General features: G+C 34.4%; 1 protein-coding gene across 1 annotated transcript; it reads left to right on the top strand.

Annotated features, from left to right (window-relative positions):
- Nucleotides 1-3,433: 3,433 nt before the first annotated feature.
- On the top strand, nucleotides 3,434-14,758 carry LOTGIDRAFT_157460 (hypothetical protein; the record flags this gene model as incomplete). The annotated part of the gene is made up of 25 exons (XM_009049669.1): nucleotides 3,434-3,493; nucleotides 3,975-4,049; nucleotides 4,620-4,676; nucleotides 5,235-5,312; nucleotides 5,630-5,682; nucleotides 5,974-6,073; nucleotides 6,325-6,435; nucleotides 6,709-6,775; nucleotides 7,235-7,355; nucleotides 7,769-7,847; nucleotides 8,182-8,283; nucleotides 9,042-9,204; nucleotides 9,678-9,784; nucleotides 10,345-10,482; nucleotides 10,651-10,737; nucleotides 11,213-11,278; nucleotides 11,513-11,599; nucleotides 11,729-11,874; nucleotides 12,353-12,536; nucleotides 12,835-12,879; nucleotides 13,132-13,197; nucleotides 13,408-13,533; nucleotides 13,948-14,019; nucleotides 14,245-14,340; nucleotides 14,627-14,758. The coding sequence occupies 25 exons, from the start codon at nucleotides 3,434-3,436 to the stop codon at nucleotides 14,756-14,758; spliced, it is 2,418 nt and encodes an 805-aa protein (XP_009047917.1).

The following is a 14,758-nucleotide window of genomic DNA, read 5'->3' as shown; positions in this document are numbered from 1 at the left end:
TTTTTTTTTTACTATTACTTTCCATGTGAGAGTTTTTTTTTTCAATATACAGTCATGTAAATTCTGATTACAGAGATCTGCAATTGATGGAGTTTTACGTCCTACTTTTCTGCACCTAATTGGGTTAATGAATACAGCAACGTCATGCAGTCTGCAATGAGAGAAATTTTGACAGGACAGCTGCATTAGCCTGCTCTTTTTGATTTCCAACCGTCGAGGGATCTTTAACATGCACAGGCTGTAGCACACAGGACCTCAGTTTATTGTCCCATCCAAACAACGCCTTTTCCATGTCAGCCCCTCTTTCATGCATCACTGACGGGGGTTGAAAAATCCAAAGGTATCATCTCAACCTATGCAATTGATTCAAGCAAAATAACCAATAAACACAATAAAAATAACCCTCTGAAGTTCATAGTAGTTACTCTCGTCCTGATAGACACCAAAAGCAGACAGCTATTAAAGGTGTACTATCAAGATATCCAAACAAAGGTTCATTCATCGACACAGAATGAAAATCTACTACTTTTATATTGCCAATAATGAAAATGTGTCTTTATGTATAGTTGACGTTCCATTGTGGCGACACTTTGTATTCGTGTGTATGAATTATGGATTTTCTATACGATAGTAAATAAAACCAATACATAATGTAAAATCTATGTATCGATTTGTAATTACCTGCACCTGTAAAGGCCCGTTCACACACCAAGTTCAAAATTTCACTGTGGCATATGAAACATGGTATATGGGCACATGGAGTCAAGTTGTGTTCTTTTATTGTGGCTCGTTAAAGCCATCGGCTCAAAAAAAATATATCACTCTTACCAAAGGTTTTGGCATAACTACCCTTTTGCGCCGCGGTGGTTCAGTGAGTTAGACGCTTGCTCGCTAAACTGAAGGTCCGAGGTTCAATCCCAGCATAGGTCGAGACGATACCGGTTTGGATTTTTTAGTGTCAGTGATGAATGTAAGAGGGGCTGACATGGAAAAGTCCTTCGACAGTTGGAAATAGACAAAGAGCAGGCTAATGCCGTTGTCCCGATAAAATTTCTCTCATTGTACCCTGCATGGCATTGCCTGTCTTCATTAGCCCACATGGTGCAGAAAAGTAGGACGTAAAACTCCATTCATTTCATTTCGTTTGCCGATTTGGTCAGTACTCACTAACAGGCACTGTCCATGGCTGTCTATTATCCGACTCGAGGCCACGTTGCGTACACAGTACATCGGAAACAATAACGATCCATAGAGATACGGTGACGCATTTCGATTGTTTCTGTCACTGGCGTCGATGCCTTATTAGTCTACTTATAGGATATCAGCCATGGCTTGATTGATAGGCCAAACCAAATTTTCGGTATGACATGGTCGATTTTCGCGAAACAACCAACTGTGTGCGGGGACCTTGTATATCAGACTAACAATACTTGATTTATAGCTTACAGAATCTTAGGTGAAATCGAATGTGTTATTTCGAATATTTTGTAAGCAAGATTAGTTAGGAACGGTAAAATTTCCACTGGATTATCTTGATGTAGATTACCGGATTAATGAGATTAAGGAAGAAGATTAAAGATGCCAGATAAAGACTGTGGTAGTTCTTCAGATTCAGGTAGTTGTAGGCCATTATACCATACCTTATAACACTCGACTCCACCCCATTTCTTCCTTCGACGGCTTCGTCATATAATGCCATAGGAAGGTTTTAACGCAATTGCATGGACGTTTGTATAAAGTGTTAACGATATAGGCTAGGCCTACTCTCAACTTCATCGTCAAATTAAAATTTTTATGTCCCAATATATGTAATATAATCAAAATTTTCGTCATTACGAATATAAATCGACGGATTTAACCGTTAAAACCAACAAAAATTAGTAATTTCACAGCATATTTGTATAATATGTTATGCTTTTGTGTAACTGTAACTTGCATTTTTGAGTACTTCAATCTGCGTGATAGACAAAATGATTGAAAATGGTATGTATTAATTGCTAGACTATTGAAAAGGTGTTGATCACAAAACTATACTTGACCACACCTATAACAAATAACAGCAATATATAATAGTATGACAACCCTACTTATATACGTGCCAATACAAATCCTTCAATAGATTATTCAGTCTATTGTATTTGTATAGTCCGTATATCTGACTCAATTCAATTGATAAGAGAGGTTCATAATTTACACGGACGACATCTTGTGTTCATGCACATTTTCTGTGATCTGATAATTCTTGAGCATACATTTCTTAATTACCTGCCGTCCTTAACCAGTGATTTTTCTCATTAGCTTAAAATGGGTCGTTGAAAATCATTGAAATGAGGTCAGTGTAAGATTTGAGAAACTTCATTATTATTTTCTGAAGCTGGTATACGTAGTCATTCATCATTGCTTATCTCTATTTACAAGCGAAATTGAGGCCAGATTTCCATTTGAGAAGTGTTACGTTGTAGGTTAAAAAAATTATCACCAGTTTAAGCGAACATTCCATATAGTTACCTGTCTCACCTGGTTAACCCAAACAGATAAAACAAAATGACAACTACATGTATATCTCTCCAAGAGAATATTCACTAGGCAATATACCTTCAAAGAAACGCAATATATCGGGACCGTAACAATAATGATATTCCGGACTACCCATTCAGAATAAAACTTTAAACATCTATAGTATGTTTAAACACTGATTAATCTGATATAAGATTAGGTTAATTATGTCAAATAGATCATATTCGATCCTTTAAACACTTTATATAAGTCTCCATAACAATTGTCCTAGTTAACAATAACAAAATAGACATAACCTATAATATACAGTTTGAATAATTACATAGTTAGATACGAGGTTAATTCACATTAGGTGTTCTGCTTGTATTAAATTTCTGATTGATCGGGAATGAATTTGATATTTTTTATTGAAATTTTGCCAAAATTGGGATAAACCAATTAATTTTCGGTTATAACAACTTAAAGCTATGTCGAAACTGTAAGCAAATTTCATATTTTTAAACTTATAGAATTTTATTCGGTCTTAAATAAGAGGAGAAAATATGCTATAGGAATATGGTTTTTGTGATGTCATCAACAATATGGAATTTCGTTTCACAGTTCAATAAACCAAAGGCGTTTTTTTAGTTATCTCGAAAAAACTGAATCAAAAGAGATTCTCTGCAATACTTTTCAGTTATGTTAAAGATTTTGATTTTTCTAACCGAACCTTACTTTTGACAAGTGTTACGGGTTATTAAAATTTCTGTCATATGTAAATGGAGATATTTAGACGAATAAATCTCTTTAAGATTTTTTGTAGTTTTAGTTGAATGAGCCTAATATTTTCTTTTAACTCCAGCTTCGCGTCTTAGTTTCAGATTGTTCGAATTATGGATATTCTATATTGGAGACGTTATACTCGAATATTGAGAAAATGGAATTAGGGGCAGATTTAAATCCCAATAAGAGGGGATTAACTGTTTGGAGGGTTAAGGTAAGTGACTTCAAACCATTTACACCAATATTTCAGTAAAATAGTGACCATGTTAAGACTTACAGCCGAAATCGCTTAATTCTAAAACTGAATTGAATTGTATCCCCGACTCGCTTAATTAAAGAGACTGATTCGACGTCCGTTTGACCAGTCGTAGGCTACCTTAGTAATCTCAGCAAATGGAAATTAGTTAAGCTAATCAGTAATAGTGTTCACAGCTCACTTTCGAAATTTTAACCTTTAAGTCCATGTTATGTGTCCAGAAAAGTATGTATATAGAAAAGACATACATATATAGAAATAGAAATGATAAAGTTTTCGATAAGTTTGATTTTCACGATTTTTTGCTGAACGGTTTGTGAGTTATTCCCCTTGAGACTAACAACTTTGAGATTACAGAAAATATAACTCACTACATGCTATCAAAATATGAAATTAATTTGAATATCCTTTGTTATATTATACGCATTTCTTATTGTAGAACGAGAAATTGGTCACAGTAGACGCAAATGATCATGGATTTTTTCACGAGTATGGTGTCTATGTCATATTAAATGTAAGTTGTCGCAATTATATAATTATTCAAAGTGTTCTTATCGTAAATGTATCATGTGTCACCGTTCTGTTATTTGGTTTTTTTTTTTGTCCAACGAACGTGGTTTTAATATTTACACTAAAGGTAACTATTCAAATGTTTTCTTTCGTCTTTGAGTTCAGAATCTGGTCAACGTAAACAGGTTCCTTTAGCGTTGTATCTGGTTCAAAATAGGATCCAAATCAGATAGTTTCCAGCTTTAGCTGATATCGCAGATTTTTAAATAAAATAAACGGAATAGTGCACATAGAGAGTCCCCAATACATAAATTTGGCGACTGTCAAAATTCTCACTAACTTTCAAACAAGCGTCACATCTCCTCAAAATATATCATTGTGCCAATTACAGTCAGGTAGTTTCTATAATCCACAGCAACCTCAACATGACTGTCGAGATTCCCAGATCGTTTGCATTTTAATTAACGTCACTTCCGCTAAGAAAATTACAACGTGATGTAACATTTTGCTCTTTACAGCAAAAGAAGGAGATATATTTAGTTTTTCATATTTACCTTCTTCGATCTATTTACAGGTTAATATAGAAAATGTCAAATCATTACATGTGTGGAGAGGACGTCTTTCTTCAGAGGTGTGCTCTTTCATTTTTTTTTGCTAAAACTGTCAACAGCATAATCATCCTTGACATTATCAGCTACGAGTAGGCCACCATTATACATCAGTAACATCATCTTTAGCAGCATTAGCATCATTGACATCATCAGTACCTTCACCAACCTCAGCATCAGTGGCATCATCAGTACCTTCATCAACCTCAGCATCATTGACATCATCAATACCTTCATCAACCTCAGCATCATTGGCATCATCGGTACCTTCATCAACCTCAGCATCATTGGCAGCATCAGAATCAACATCATTGACATCATCGGTACCTTCATCACGATCAGTATCATCATTCATATTAAAAATGAAAAATTCGATGCCGTCGGCTTCACAATCAAACATCATAGTCTGTCTTCATCATCAGCATCGTCTCGGACTAAGGTATGCCAACATCTTCTGAAATTGAAAAACCTTAGTCACGGACACTGAACTTTAATTGTCACTTTCTGAAGTTTCTAGAAATGGCGTCATTGATAGTTGGTGATCATTTCCTATTCGATACACTGTCTATTTTTAATTATAGGTGAATAAAAATACGGGACATGAAAGAGTTCATGCGTTAGACGAACAACTTGGTGGTTGCCATATTTTGTCTGTACAGGTATGTTATAATCAAAGGCAAGGAACTGAAATTAAAATGGATTTAAGCTTTATCGGTCTCTATTTGCGTGATAACTTTGTGGGGACAACTTACTCCCAACAGAATTGGACGGTCAATAGCGTTCTGAATTTTGTTTATCCATGCACGCCCAAAGGCACACTTTTCCAGGTAAGTCTTAATGGTAAACTCAGGCAAGGAATTTAGAAACGAGACGAAAGGTTTTTTTCAGATTTTGTAACGGAGCATTACCCCTATTAGTAGTCTATTACTGATTTGAACAGATTTTATTTAAAACAAAGATTGTTGTTTAATTTCAGCACCAAGGATATGAATCCAATTGTTTCACGTGTATATTTCCTGAAGGAATCGTGTAAGTATAGCTTATATTCATTGTGCTGACCTTGCTGATATTATTGAAGACCTCATAGTTGAATATCGACACTTTATCTATGGAGTAATAACTGTATTTGATATTCACGTCAATTCCAATGTCACTACCATTGAAAATGGACATCAAAACTACCATTACTACATTACTGGTATTCTCATACGGATTTGTCAAGGGTGTATAAGCATATTCGAAATCTAACCTTTGATACAATAGGTTGACATTGAATTCAATCAATCAACAAACAAACAAACAACTCATTACTCGTTCCAGATATCTTGAGGGTAGTCCGAAAACTGTACCAATAAAAGCAGCCAAGTACGTCAAAAAACTGTATACAGTCTATGGAAGAGACTATGTTCGTGCACAATGTGTGAGTCGTTTTACTTTTAGATTATAAATGCTACATCATTTTATTGTATACTAATGTACGTAACTTATTGACGAAAGGTGCAAATTTTCCTTAATATATCTTAGACAGAGTTTGATTCAAGGATAGTTTGAAGTGTAACAGCCTGGATTTGTTAGTTCCTAACCTGTCATATTTCAAAGCAATCCGCCTTATCTTTAAACCAAGGTTTTGTTTCCAGAACTATGTTTATTAACTTCACTTTCAATTTCCAGGCCGAACCGATAATAGAAGAGTTAAACCCAGAAGGTGCTGCCATTTTAGATAATTTTCCACGAATGTATGTTTGGATTGGAGATATGTGCCCTTTCAACTTAAGAATAAAGGTAGTTGCTATTCAAAGAAAGTAGAAAAGTAATTGGAAAAACATCACTTACCACTTAGATTGAGACCGCTCAGGTTGACTAAGAATTTCAGTTAATAGAACATATAACACAAGCAGCTAGATCCAATTATTGGCCACTCTTCCAGATGCCACCAGTCGGAAGGTCGACCTGAGTTCCCCTTAAGATCCCACTTGTCAACCTACTTAGTTGTGTCTGATTAACATGAATTTTATTTATTTAATTCTTATTCAAAATCTTATGTTTCTTGTGCAGGTGATAGAGCTGGCCAGAAAAATGAGATGGAGTCAAAGAAAAGGAAAAGTGCACATAATTGTAGTTGGTAAGTGTTGTATATCCACAAGATGGGTAATCTGCTAGTATTGGATATGGAGGTGTCAATTTTCCCTGGCAGTTTTTTCGTTTTCACAATCACAGAATATTATGCCGATGTTTCACGGCTTCTTGTATTTCCATATAGCTATATTATTTTTTTTTTCAATCGGGATCTTTGATTTGAAAAGGGCATAGTACATATTATGCTAAATAAATACAGCCCAAAATACTCCCACTATAGAGTATATATATTGTCTTTGTCTGTTTTTTTGAGAAGAATGCAATAAAGTATAAGCACCTGAAAAAAAAAAGTTAATAGTTGTTGGTACATATTTCTTATTCTTTAATTTGACCCGGCGGTTTTAGTACAGTGAATCCTGCTCATGCGACCACCTTTACTAAGCGGCCATTTGTATATGTCATGTCATTATTGTCATACATGTATGTCGATTGTATTTTTTTAAAGACTCATCAGATCCTGCAGCAGAGAAAGCATTCAAGAAGAAACTAAAATCTAAGTTCTTACCGCCATCTGATCCTGAACCTATCCCTGTTGATGTCCAGACAAACTACCCCATTCTTCATAGGTATGTAATGATATACATGATTGATCGACAATAAAGTATCACGAAATCTAGATCCAACGAGTCTTCTAATTTGATTGGTCAATGTTAAACTTTTCGACTAATTTGATTGATGAAAATTATGAAATGAAAATGATGTTGTAGAGATCGCAGTATAAAATGACGGGACATTGGATTGATGTGCCTCTGTCTCTAACCTTCTCCACTAATTTAAATGCAACTCAGGACTTTCATTTTGTGTCATGTCTGCTGTTGAATTGTAACTCATTATCTGACAAAATTGTTATGCATTACATGTTCAGGGTCATATGATATTCAGCCAATCCAAAACTCTGTTCAATATAATATATCCTTACTATAAAGTCTTGTATATTCATTGTTAGCGTATAACTGTTTTTTATTTTCATTACTATTAGGTTAAGCGGAGAAAGAGTTTTATATGACATGCCTGTGGTTTCATCTAAGCCTTTGAAACAAAAATATTTAGTTCTTAAAGTGAGTATATCAAATCTAGAAAATCTAGCCCAACCCATTCCTCAGATGTAATATACGGATGTGATATCGGCACGTTTAGGGACAGGCATAAAATATCACTTTTGCCAAGTTTCCTGCAAAACAAAAGACGATGCTTTATTGATATGTACATACCAGTATTTGATTTCGTTGAAGGGTGGGTTTGGAATGGAACAAATAGTTCATCAAGAAATTGAAATAAACGGTCTAGAACTGCTGGGGTTCTGTTCTGATCTGAAAGGCGAGAGGTATGATTGTTACATACCAATGGTCGTTACTAACTAATTTCATCAATATTCATTTTTTGATATTTTAGGATAGTTACCTGTTAGACAGTGGACCAGATAGCTGTATTTATGTCTGGGTTGGTCATCAAGCAGCATCTAAAGATCTATCAAATGCTATTTCAAGAGCTATGGTAAGTCGCCAGGAGTTATATATCAGTAAGCAGCAACTCGATATGCGTTGGCGAGGATTAGAATATATATGTACACTCTATTACCACCGAATATAACACTCAGGTTAATCTGATTACAAGTACAAGAAAGCTATGAACTATACTGGGTGGTCAAAGGGAACTCAGCTGGTTATCAAAATCAAGATGCGCCATTTTTTTTACCAATCATTCTTTTGTCGAGAAACGAGATTGTATTAGCCTAGGCAATCAGTAATAGTGATCACGGTTTACCGTCGAAATTTTAGCCTCCAAATCCATGACGACTCGTCAATTTAAGATATTCTGTGAAATATGGAAAAGACATATAAAGAAATAGTGAGTAAAATTCCTAGTTTGACGTATTTTTAAAGGAATTATGCGATTTTCTAGTACTTCTGAAGACTATTTACATGATATTCAAGACTATAATCAACCCCCAAAAATGGCACATCTGTCCCTTTAATGCTTCATAGCATAATATTTTGGCGGTGCCGTAGCCAGACTTGATTGTCCAGTGGGGCAAGTAATATATTCGGAGAGGCAATGGAGTTTAGTTACAGTGATGGAATGAGTCGGTTGTTACAATTTTGTCAAGGGTCAATCCATTTCGGCCGTAGCTACGGTCGTGGCCTATATTTTCATCAAGTATGTTTCAAACCATCTGTTCTAATGATGCTTTTATAGACATAACAAGTTTCAACAACGACAGAAGCTTTTTATTTTATCTCTAAATATTTCAGACATATAGTAATCATCATGACTATCCTAGTATAAATTCTTTATGTCGTGTTAGAGAGGGATGGGAGACAGCAGAGTTTAAACAATGTTTTCAAGATTGGCAAGAAAGTGTAGTGAGATACAGAAACCGTTCAAAATCTAGACCTTCAACATGTCTAAGTACAGGTATGGAACAATGTGATTCTGTTTGTTACTACACTTCTCTAGATTTTCGAAGAAACAGGAACAGACTCCTGGATGTTGATTAGGACAAAATTCATTCCTAAAGCAAGTCCATCTACTGTTTAGTCTAAGAATGATGCGAAATTATTCCCATTTTTGCGTCTAAGTTTACCTTAAACTATAAACGTGAAAACGTTGTTATTCATGAGTTCAATTTGACCACAGCAAACTGCCATTGTTCAAAATGTTATTATTCAAAACGCGTTTTTGGGCCTTCTTGCTACGTGTCCAAATCCTAGCAGAACATTCAAAGATAGTAGTATTTCATTCCTGTAGGAATATGCGTGCTATGAAAGTGCTTGTTGATGATAATAAAAGATATTATTTACTGTATTTAAATCGTTCATACTTGTATTTGTACCATTTAATTGACATTCTATTTCAAGATTTCTTAAATCTTCTGAATTCGTTTACAGGTAGATTAAGGTCCTCGAGGTCTGACAGATCATATCATATTTCTCCTATAGAAGAGTTCTACTGTAATTTGGATGACGATCTTGTAAATAATGATGGTGAAACACAGGTACTCTTTTCGAATTTTCCCCAGAATGTATTTAGTAATTGTTTCTCTATACATCTTAAGAAATCTTACGAACTTAGTCTGATATCTTGACTGCAACAGCCATCTTTGTTGTATTACGGAATGCAGGGATTGGGTGGGATGTACGGCTGTACGCTAGCAAATACAGCCAATCAGAGCCCTCGACATAATTACTGCATTGATAAACTTCCATGATACAAGAGAGGTGGCTATTTTGGTCAAGGTATAAGACGAAGTTCGTAAAAGCTGAACATTGTGAAGATGTGGTTAGGTTGCTTTAAAAGTTACGGAGGATTTCTTTGAAACTTTGAATATTTATCATTAAATAAAATAATTATTGTTTGCTTATCAAAAATATGATCAGTTTGTGAAGTTTTCTCAAAAAAAAAATATCTGTATCGGGGACAGTCATAGCATCAATTTGCGCCATTACGATTTAAATCAGACGTCTGTGGTTCCCGCAATTCCACTAAAACTAAATGTTTGATGACATCACTAATGCTTTATCCAACGTGATAATATAAATGCAATGACTATTTTAGATATGGTATATTAAAGATAATGATTTGATAGTAGTACCATGGGACAGACATGGTATTTTTACCAATGGTTTATGTTATATTATACTATATAGTACTATGAAAAATGGTTGTTCTCAGCATGTACTTTATTATTGGCTGGTAAGTATTCTCGGTCCTTTGTTGGCTACAAAAAAAAACATCACAAATATTTCGGTCAGTTACTTGATAAGCAACTAGAAGAGGATAAAGGACTTAACAGCCAAATTTGTGTTTCTTTAGCTTTTCTATTTTGGATTTTGGAATCATGTTCACTATCTTTCTTTATAGGGTTATAATTCTACAAGTACAGATCAGAAAGCTGCCGTCAAATTGAGTGAATCCATTAATAAATCTATGCAGCATAAAGCCACAGTGGTAACTATATAGACTCTACTTATATTATTTTTGAACTATCATTCGACATCGATACAGATCCGCATTACATGCCTACTCTGGCAATTGGTAACGAAACCAGCGTTGTGTATTGATGACGCCAGACTGCAATATAATTAGATGGATATTCTTCTAATGATTCGGCATTATTGAATTTAGTCGATTTCTTGGTGAATTTTCGACAACCTGATAAAACCTTTTTCACATGAAGTTGGAAATTGTATCCTTGTGGATACTAAAAAAATTAAAACTTAATACTAAAAAGTCGACATTACCCATTCGTGGCCTCCTCCGAAATTGATCAAACATCAAAACACATCTTTTGATTTGTAAATTTAAAGACTTTGCACAGTGTAATTCTCAATTCCAGCGGTCGTAGACCGCCGCTTAGATTACTGCCACTCCAATAACTTGAACAATTTTAAGGCTCTGCATAAGCTTATATTTTCTCTTCTAGATTCGTGTGCTAGATGGTAAAGAACCACTGCATTTCTTGACTGTATTACAACACAGTATGATAGTGGTAAGTATTTTACATCAATGCTCCAATTGTATAGTTTCATTTCAATTAAGCTGTGATCTTAGAACTTTACTATTGCACCAAGATTCATTTGAAACAATGATCAGTGGTTGGAATACCTTACCGTTAGGCAGTAGTGTCCGAGTGCCAGATGTTCCTTTGTGGATTAAAGAAGGCATTATTATTCGGTGCATTTTTAACTATAAAATCTTATAAAAAGAGTATTTAATATTGTAGTATGAAAGTCGGTTAAAGAGGGTCGAGAACGATGAACAAATGTTTGTAGTTAAAGAATTAGAAAACGGCAGTATGAAAGTTACACAGGTAGGTACATACTGTTACAATAAGGAGAAATATTATATTCAGAAGTTTTTGGTATTTTAGATCAAGTTCGTGTACCTTTAACCAATTGCTTTTTCTGACTTACAAATATTTTGAATTTGTTATTCATAGGTTGTACCAAATAAAGTCTACCTTAAGCAGTCCGCGGTAATCATTTATCTATCAGACGTAGATTGTTTCTTATGGTTTGGTCAAGAATCAGGCGGAGCAGAAAGGGAATATGCTAAAACAATTTTAGCATTTCTGTTACCATCAAGGTAATTGTAGTACTATGATCAAATATCATTTCTTTTATCCACCGTAGTAATTGTATGGTAATGTAGTATTTCTGTTACCATAGCGGTATTACAGTTACATACCAGTTAGGTTACCATCAATATTAGCATTTTATATCCACCGTAGTAATCGTACTGTGATTAAGGATTTCAGTCATCATTTGTTATCAATGTAAGGTAGAAGGTTGGTGTAATACTTCTGGTACTCTGGAGGTGAGTGAAATGGTTATTTAGTTGTAATATTAAGATCAAGGTAATGGAGTAGCAGCGTAGTATTCAAGTTACCATCAACGTGATTGTAGTATTGAGGTTGCTTGCCTCTTCCCTCTTTGGGCTTGATAACCATAAAAAATCATTATATTAAGGCGTCAGTCAGACAAATTTTGGGCAAACGACTTATATTTTTCATTTTCCTGTCAAACATTTCCTTTTTATTCGTCTTCATGTTACTATTTTGCAGAATGTATACATTTGACATCATGTTGGAAGGAACCGAGACAAGTTATTTTTGGGATTTATTTAAAACACAATCTGATGTTTTACCACTAAGAAATAAAGTAGAATATGGTAGAAGATTGCCTCGTCTTTATCACTGTTGTTTTCAACACCTAAGTGTAATGGAAATTGTTAATTTCTCTCAATTGGTATGAAACGAGCTTTTAAAGTTTTTCGTTTAAATTAACATTATAACGTCAACCACGTCGAATATATCGGGCGTTTTAGATGAACTGGAAGTCATTATGCCTTCGATATTTTTTTACAGCATGGTTAGGAAGTAGCGAAGGACAAATAAAGCTTTAACCTGACAAAATAAGATGACGCCACTTAGTAGTTAAGTGGTTTTTCATGGCTTCCAAAAATACCCTTGCCGACAATCCCCCTCTTCTCAACCTACATCTGTGGATTACTACAGTTGATGGGGATGCTACTTGTTTCTTTCAGGATTTAACAGAAGATAACATATATATTGTGGACCTGTTTGACCAGGTAAGTCATCTGTTATCTGTGAAAGAACATAAGAACATGAACATCCAGAATCGATAAAGCAAAGTGCTACACCGGGCAGCTATTCATGATGGTCAACCAAGCCTTAAAACGCTAAACATCTTGTCTTTTAAAAAGAGAAAGCTTATGGAAGGCATATTTTGTTTTATAAAAAAGATTGTTAGTAAAGTATCAAGGTTGATGCTTAGACGTGCGAGCTCACGTCTCCTAGCTATCATGTACATAATATTTCAGATAATAGTGTGGTGTGGTATGAAATCAAGTAAAGAAAATAAACAGAAAATTACTCAACTTTTACTCGTAAGTATACCCAGTAATTATCTAATAATTTCATAGTATGGCATTTGTAACTTTAGATAAAGCTAAAAAAATTAATTACTTTCGGTTACAATCTTCCTTTCGTGTGAGTTCATATGAGATCCACAATAATGCATGGGTTCTAATATTTGACTTTTCGACTAATCTTTAAGATCCAATAACTCGCAATCAAGATATCTGATGTATTTCCAGGAATTTCTGAAACAAGATTTGGCCGATAGAAAAGAAGAGAATGTAGAGATTTGGTACATTCATCAACATTCAGAGCCTGCTAAATTTCAGAATATATTTTCGTCGTGGTTAGATAACGGATATGGAGTAAGTTGAAGAAACTTTCCATAATATGCTCTACTGTAAGAACAACCTCAATTTTAGAGTCAAAACGCACTTGTAACAGACGAATGTCCATCGCACCTAACGCAAGATATTGCACCGTCACAAACCACGTGTACCAGAACGTAACTTAACACAAAATGAGCGCTGATATGAGCGAAAAACAAAAACGTGACATCAAAATTCGGGTCACATGCCGAAAAATTTTTTGAAACTTGTACACGCATTGGTTGCGTTTTGCTTAAGCTTGATGAAATGCGAGATCCTTTATTCTAAAAGCTCAACATCAATGGTGTTGTTGAGTAATTTGAGGTTTAACATTAATACCAAGTTTAGTTCTGCCACAAACGTCTTGCTATTTTTAGATAGTTTTGGAAAGCGTCTCTTTTACAATTTCAGAATATAGAAAATTATGAGCTTTCTCGAAAAAAGGTTCGACAAGAAAATGCTATTATTCATATTCATGTAGATGTAAGTAATCTTAAGATATAAATATAAAAAGGATACAGTCTGCCAATAGCACTTTTCAGAAAGCAAATGTGATATTCGATATGATTTCAAACGAAGTCAACTTTTTTTCTTTTTTCTGTTTTTCCTAGTGGCTGAAAATAATGTTATGAACAATATCAAAATCATGAACAAACAAAGATGAATTTCAACTTGAATGTAACTATATTTATTTATATTTCATTGTAGATTGATGATCTGGACCACGTATCTAAAATAAAATATGATCCATTCATACTTACCAGATCTGAATTACCAGATGATGTAGATCCTAAAAACAAACAGGTCAGTTCCAATCTTAAACCCTTGGTATCAAAAATTGTTCTTGACTTATGTAAAATTCTTCTCGGTGGTTGTTTGAATAAGGGAAAGTTAACTGTCTGCTCTAAAAACGGGTCCTAAATTACACACTTTGATTGGTTTCAAATAACGTCATAAGAACGCGACGGTGGTGGAGACCTGTTCGATTACAATGGAGACAAAAATTTAAGGAAAAAGAAGGAAATTGTTAAATCTAAAAATAATAGTAATTTTAATAGTGCTATCATGATGAATAATTGATATTTTGTAGGATCACCTGAGTGACTGTGATTTTATACAAGTATATAAAGTAGCTAGAAGTCAATTTTATCGTCTACCATCCTGGAAACAATCACAAATCATTTGTTCATCAAAATTAGCTCCTGACAGATATTGCTTTTAG

This window comes from Lottia gigantea (assembly GCF_000327385.1).
Source record: "Lottia gigantea unplaced genomic scaffold LOTGIsca_14, whole genome shotgun sequence".
In the NCBI taxonomy this organism is placed as follows: Eukaryota; Metazoa; Mollusca; class Gastropoda; family Lottiidae; genus Lottia; species Lottia gigantea.
This window is presented reverse-complemented; position numbering and strand designations above follow the sequence as displayed.